Below are 7,179 nucleotides of genomic sequence, written 5' to 3'. Positions count from 1 at the left end.
CACCGCTCCACCAAATATTCCGTCCATTGGTCCCTCGAGCCCGTGTACACCTCCAAGAATGACGCCACAAGAGGGAAACGACACAATAATGCCGCCGTCATCCGATCTACTGATCTAGGGTCTCCCCCGGAGGTAGCAGATAGTGGCCTGGAACTTCTCAACAGCGATGCCTTCAACAAGGGAACGACACCGAATAGTGCCGCCATCGTCGGCCTCGGCAGCAGCCGCGAGCAGGTCTTCACCCAGATATGTTCCAATGGCCTCCATCAAGCGTCTTGTGCACGGATCATCCACCACCATGGCCGCCGCGTCGCCCGTCGCGAGTCCACAGCCGCCGACACATCCTCCGCCGTCCGGGGCCGCCGCCTCGGGATCCAGCCCTCGCTGGCCGCCGGATCTCACAGCCCCATCATGAAGCCACCGAGCCCCACCTCGCCGTCGAACGCCACCCGCCGCAGATCAGCGTCCACGACCCCACCATGGAGTCGATGAGCACTGTCCGTCAACACGGCATGCACCACATCGAGGGCGTCCAACCGGGGCGGAGAAGCTAGATCCGGCCAAGCCTGGCCAAGATCCGGCCTCTCCCCGCGCTGAAGCCACTCCCGTGGCCCTGCATCTCGCCCGCGCCCAAGGCAACGCAGGCAGCGCATGCGCGCGCAACGCCGCGGGGAGGGAAAACGCCCCACCGCCACCTTCCCTGGGGCGCACGCGGACTCCGCCGGCGGTCCCTCCAGCGGCGGCGAAGCGAGGGAGGGGGCGAGGGGGACTTGGCGGTGGCGGCGCTAGGGTTCCCCCGTGTCGCCCGGGGCGACGCGGGCGGATGCTACTTCCTTTGATTGTACTACGGCGCTTCGATGAGTTCAGGGGCACCGCCAACTGTGCCGTGCACACGTATTGTACGCCTACATATACCGTGCGTGCACACGGGCTTTCTCATCGCGCCATCACGCCGACGAGCCTGAGGCGGGCGCCAGCCGGGACGTCGGCGGGTACCGCGCCATGATGCGTAGGTTCGATCTCAACGGAGACGGGGTGCTCACCTTCTATGAGTTGAAGACCATGATGAAGTCGTAGAGGACCCTGTACTGTACCCCGCTGCTTGAGGGTGACAACTCTCTATCTTCAGCTTGGGTAGATAGAACATTGCTGCTTGCTGATGAGCCCCTAGGACCCTCAGGCGCTACATTTTTCATCCTTGGGGAGCTTTGCAATAACTCTTCTCTTGCTTCCAGGATCTGCATGAAAGAAATATCTCAATAAGGTGATATTTAGCAAAAGATCATCGTGAGAACCCCTTTTCAACATTACTACAAAGTCTGACATTTCTCAATTCTCACTGGTGTTGTCAATGTAAGTTTCCAAGGGTGATATATTAGTATGCAGCATACGTTATCTTGACAACAGGATAGTATATATGGTACCGATGACATCATAATATGATCCACAACATTCCACATGCATGATGGTACACCATTCTTTAACTATATTGACAGTACAATTGTCCATGGATCATAAACATACTAGACAAAATAAGATAATCTTAGTTCACAATCCAAATTCTAACGGCCCATAACATATCCTCCTGCTGTTCAGGTTGCTGGTTAGGGACTAGGGAGTACGCTATATTTTACACTGATATTTCCATTTGGAAGACCTTAGTTTAAGCAATCCTTATTGTTTCCACCACAAGAATATTGAAAAAATTAACAACGCGGAGTTATATTCAACTTGATCAGGCGATAGATTCAACATGACGAGTGACTTAATGTATCTGCAATGAGAAGGCAATGTGGAGCTTGGATATGCATAAAGATTTAAGAGAGATCATATATTAACAATCTCCTCAACTTAGCATACAGAGATCATATAAACTTAGCCAGACTGTTCCAATGATGATGGTACATGGTGGATTTATCATAATTGATATTTGGCTGGAAGTGGATTTAACACTCCATCCTTGTTCATAAAGCCAACAAGGGCCACTATTAAGTCCTACAGATATTCTGAAGCTCGTTCTCAGTACTCAGATAAATCGACCTGATTTCCCAGCTTAGACGTTTCAGACAAGTCTCGCAATATTACGAGACCATGCATGTTCAATCCCATATTCAACAATGGATGAACAATCCAGATCCAATTCCATACAGTTGCATAGAACGAAATATCAGGGAATTTCACTATCTCATGCTTAATGAGAATGCAGATTGATGTCTTCTTTCTTGTGAACATGCAATATGACGTATTGCAGATATAGAAGGGATCAAAAGATGAATTCCTGATAAAAGACTTCACCACTACAGCTAGTCAGCTACAACCCCAAAAGTGACTCTTAAGCGATGAAAATTTGGAAATGAGAGGCCCCATTTGGAAACAGGTAAACAAAATCAGATGCATGGGCACATGTTTCTGTTTACAAAGCTATTTATAGATTTGCATGCATTGCAGCAAGATGGCATGATAATCTGTATTAACTAAGAATGTTTGGAAAACACAACAAAAATAATAAGACAGAGAAGGGAGCATACTTGTGCCGTTGAAAGAAGTTCAGCATCTTGCTTGTTGAGCTTTGAGTGAAGAAGCACAAAATAGATCTTCCAAAAGCATGCTTCACTCATATTGGTCGGACAAAGTTCGGTTCTGAGATATGATAAGCTTGGTACTATACGCTCTATAGCCAATGCATGTTCATATTGTGTATCTGACAGTTCAAAATCTGAACACAAAAGCATAGCAGATATAAGCGAAGGAATTGAGCAAATCAGTCAGGCATGATATGTAAGATACAACTGACATGATGGAACAAGATGCATGAATGGCAAGAAAACTCCCACATAATGAAGAGAAGAAGAGCATGATGTTAAGCATATAGTAATAAGTATTCGTGGTCACCTAAAAACATATTTGCGACTGATTACTACGCCAAGTTAGTACAAAGAAGTACAGTAGTCAATGAAAATTCCATGGTCCGCAAGTTTGGTAAGTAGGAAAAATTATGATTACATCATAAACAACAGGAAGATTAGCAATAAGTCTATGTACAAAAGCTAAAATCTACAAAAATTGCTAGATAAATGTACTTGGTTCGATTATATTGTGTACATGTACTGATATCATCAGGAACCTTGATTCCTTGAAAACAAGCTTAACTCCCACCAAGTATAGAAAGCAGTCAAGGTCAAGTGCTTCTTTGAGTTATTTGATCAAAGGTGCGTGGGCAATTGACACAACTCATTTATTTTTAGGGACTTCATGTGTGTGTCTTAATAAGTAAAACTTTTAATGGTACAAGCAAGCAATTTATTATAACAACCATATTTGATTCGTTTACGTGAATCATCAGGTTAAGTTGTGCTGGCATATGTGCTTTGAGTCTGCATCTAGCTTTGTCACTTGAGTGTTTTGATGTTTTCTAATTCATCTCTGGCTTTGGGATGTCTTGTAGATTAGTAAATGGTATAGTTAATCCTGATGTTTTTGCAGAAATTGTGGCTTTGTAACAATTCAATACTAATAATACATGGCAAGCGACAAATTTTCATCATAAGCATTTATGAGAAGGTGCATACTGGGTATTAAAATCCTCAATCTATACTCCAAAACTTCGTCATTAAATTACTTCCAACTAATTACCACTTCACTTAAACAAACAAACTCAAACTAAAGCCCCGTTGAGACTAGACACAGTAACTCATTTCAGGCACCCACTCTGTCGAACTAATATCCGCCAATGTAATCAGATGGAGTGCCAACATATTAGGGGGTGTTTGGTTACAGGGACTTATTGGTGTAGGGACTTAAATAAGTCCCTTTAAGTCCCATCTAAACCAAACAGGAGGGACTTGTAGGGACTTAAAGTGGGCATTTGGGACTTATGAAATAGGACTCTCAAGGAGGGACTTCTAGTTGTCATATGGTCTTTTAGTCCATATATGTTAAGTCCCAGGAACCAAACAAGTAGGGACTTATAAGTTGGGACTAAAAAAAGTCCTAGGACTTATGAATCAAATAGGGCCTTAGTTAATTAATTCAGCACAATTCATTGGCATTTGGCAAACCTTCAAAAATGACGAGAAACAGTCAGTTTGAACATGATGTGGTGGATTTGGCACCCTCATGTCTGCACACTTAGCAAATACACCATTCTATTAACCACAGCATAGGCAGTATAAACACAGTTTGAGCAGAACTGCAAAGACATAGATTAAAACACCTGATTCCTCTCTAATAATCTGAGTTTCAGAATTCAGAGTCTTCTGCTGCACCTACATCTCATCTCATAACCACACAAGTGCATAGTACACATAAATAATAGTCTAGTGCAAATAAAACTCGAGCAGAAAAGTCTGAAGCAACTGGGTCTTACCATCGGCGTGGCGGTCGTTGACGAAGAGGGGGAAATCGAGCCACGTCTCGGGAGAGGTCGAGATGTGCCAGACGAACACCACCACCTCCTCCGTCACGCCCACCGCATCCACCTCCTCCTCCTCTTCCTCAGGCACGAAAGGCAGGAAGGACGAAGCGATCTTGGAGATCTCCGCCACGGCGTTGGCGTTGGACAGCATCGAGATGCCGCTCCTCACCCTGCCCCCGATCTCAGCCAGGTCGTTCCGGATCCCGGCGACCCGCGGGGACTGGGGCCCATACTCTCCCTCCGCCTCAGTCATCGTCGTCGTCGGGGACGGAGGAGAGGGTGGCCGCAATGGAGCGCGCGAGCCACGACATCGCCGGGAGCTCGTGCCGTAGTGGAGGGAGGGTGCAGGTGGAGTGGGGCGGCTGGCTGGTCAAGTGACGTGCGGTAGGCGGTAGGGGATATGGACTGGCGGGCGGCGGATCGGAGGACTGGTGCTTCGGCTCGCAAACGGGTGCGCATCCGTCCAGTAGATGAAAAATCGACGGCGGCGATGTGGTTAATTTTCAATGTTTTTTTTGGAAAGGTTAATTTTCAAAGTTGACCCCGAGAAACATGAGTAATTCCTCTGCTCCAAAGTCCACATCTCCCGTTCCTAATTGCTTTGCTTAAGGAAGGATGATGTAAATGTTAATGGTGGTGGTGTGTCCGTGTCTTGTGCTTTCTCTTTGGTCCTCTCTATGCCAAAATCAAGGGGCAAGTGGCCAATCAGATATTTTAATTTAAAAACAAAAGGAAAAGAGATGGTAGCTTCCCTCAGGACAGGAGACATGGTTTACTAGCAGACAATCGAAACAGTAGAGGTTGCTGTCTTATGGTATACGTGCGCTGAAACAAGCAACGGTAGAAAAGTTTTATTGGAGTACTAGTACTAAATAAGGATATATTTGCCGGTAGAATTGCAACAGACACGCAAAAAACGGCTAACATGCACGTACGCAATGATGATTCACTGGATCAACAGAAGCAGCGCGTGAGAGTTGGCCAGCCGATCAACTTGTAGCTCGACCCTATCCTCCAAACCCGTGGACAAATTCCTGCGAATCCATCAAAATTATTGCCGATTCTGACCATTTCCCTCTTATCCGCCGGCACAGAAACCTGCCGACCCCACGGATATGAACGTGAACGCAAAAACGTCAACACCAAGCGGCAGTTCACGCGGACGGAACGGGCAACGTCGACGGAATTAATGGAAGCGTATATATATATATATATATCACGAGGTGATCGAGGTGCCATTGTACACTCTCACAACGCAGCCAGCCATCGAGTTTAAAGGCAGGCAATCTACAGCGCTCGATCTTGTGTTTCTCTGCAAGAAGCCAACGCAGCTCCGGCACGCAGGCAGAAGGATGAAGAAGGGTGGCGGGAAAACCAGCGGGTGCTTCTTCTGCCTCGGCGCGCCGATGCGCGCGCTGTCCAGAGCGTGCGACCTCTACGTGAGCTGCATGTCCGGATGCGCGCGCCCGCATGCCAGCGGGGGCGGTCGTGGGTGGCCGCGGCCCCGGCGGCTTCGGCGGGCCGGCCACGACCATGCACCTGCGGGCGAGCTCGGACCGCGCCGCGTCGAAACAGCGCCGCGTCGCGCCCGAGCCGGCGGACGTCGGGGCAGCGAAGAAGAAGGTCCACCTTAGCCAGGCACCGGCGGCCGTCCCGGCGCGGAGGAAGCGCCCGGCGATGGTCACCATCGCCGAGGACGGGCCGTGCGAGTTCGGCGCCTGCGCGCTGAAACGGCCAGAGCAGACGAGTCGCGGCGCGGCGGTGGGCGGACTGGCCGCTCGCGGCGGTGGTTTTGGTGCCATCAAGGTCGGGAGCGAGGCCTTCGTGAGCCGAGCGTGACGCGTGCGTGATAATACTAGCTTCTAGACTTCCATTGATTCCACCAGTTTTTTTCCCCCTTGATTTCTTCTTGTTGTGTATAAACAGTTTGATAACGATCGCAAATCAGCAAATGGAACTTGGCGCGACGGCTTGGAAATTGGAAATGACCTTATTTGAACGTGTTTTTAATATGAAAAACAAAAATTCTACACAACGAACGTTCTCGGTATGCGCAACGTCGACGGGCCAAATCCGATGGTAGGCATTAAATCGCGCTGAAAAACCATACCGAGAATGTTCGTTGTGTAGAAAGAAACTCCGAGCGAACATTGTGCAGCCCTCACGCTGTGTGCAAGCGTTTTGGCGGGTGCGCGGCTGCATCAGCCACAACAGTAAGTTTTTTTTTGTTGAGAAATCGATAGCGAAGATGGGGTGACGGTGTTGGGGGGGGGGGGGGGGGGGGGGGGGGGGCACGACTAGTATAGGATCAGTACTTGAGCTGTGATCGTGCGATCCAACATCCTGGACCATTGGATGTTGGATGCATGGTACAGATACGGTGAGGTGGGATTCCAGCCTCTTTTACAGTACATTTTGCATTTAGGCCCTGTACATTTTGTACTTCAAAGAAAACTCCCATTCAGGCCAGCTCTTTTCCGTTCTCGAATCCAATCTCGGCGGCGGCGGCGGCGCCGTCGGCCATGCCCTGCAGACTGCCGCTGCCAGCCAGCACTTCCCCGCCCACACTCCGAGCCACAAAATACCCTCGTCGACGGCGGTGGCCTTTTCCTCCCAGATCTTTCCCACCTCCCCTCTGAACCACGAAGTCCCCTACCGCGGACTGCGGCGGCCTTGTTCGAGTCAGTTCTTAACCCTAACCAGGAAATTGCTTCCCCACATATCTCCCTGTCTACTGCCGAGAAGTACCGGGTATACAACACCAT

At 49.0% G+C, this 7,179-nt stretch overlaps 1 protein-coding gene and 1 pseudogene across 1 annotated transcript; one reads left to right on the top strand and one right to left on the bottom strand.

The window, feature by feature from the left end:
- Nucleotides 1-1,046: 1,046 nt before the first annotated feature.
- LOC123170570 (uncharacterized) lies at nt 1,047-4,709 on the bottom strand. The gene is made up of 3 exons (XM_044588428.1): nt 4,367-4,709; nt 2,529-2,716; nt 1,047-1,238 (listed from the first exon to the last, which is right to left on the bottom strand). The coding sequence occupies exons 1-3, from the start codon at nt 4,665-4,667 to the stop codon at nt 1,047-1,049; spliced, it is 681 nt and encodes a 226-aa protein (XP_044444363.1). The 5' UTR covers nt 4,668-4,709.
- A 1,057-nt stretch (nt 4,710-5,766) lies between these two features.
- On the top strand, nt 5,767-6,289 carry LOC123165662 (uncharacterized; annotated as a pseudogene).
- Nucleotides 6,290-7,179: the final 890 nt, after the last annotated feature.

This window comes from Triticum aestivum, chromosome 7D (assembly GCF_018294505.1).
Source record: "Triticum aestivum cultivar Chinese Spring chromosome 7D, IWGSC CS RefSeq v2.1, whole genome shotgun sequence".
NCBI lineage: Eukaryota > Viridiplantae > Streptophyta > Magnoliopsida > Poales > Poaceae > Triticum > Triticum aestivum.
This window is presented reverse-complemented; position numbering and strand designations above follow the sequence as displayed.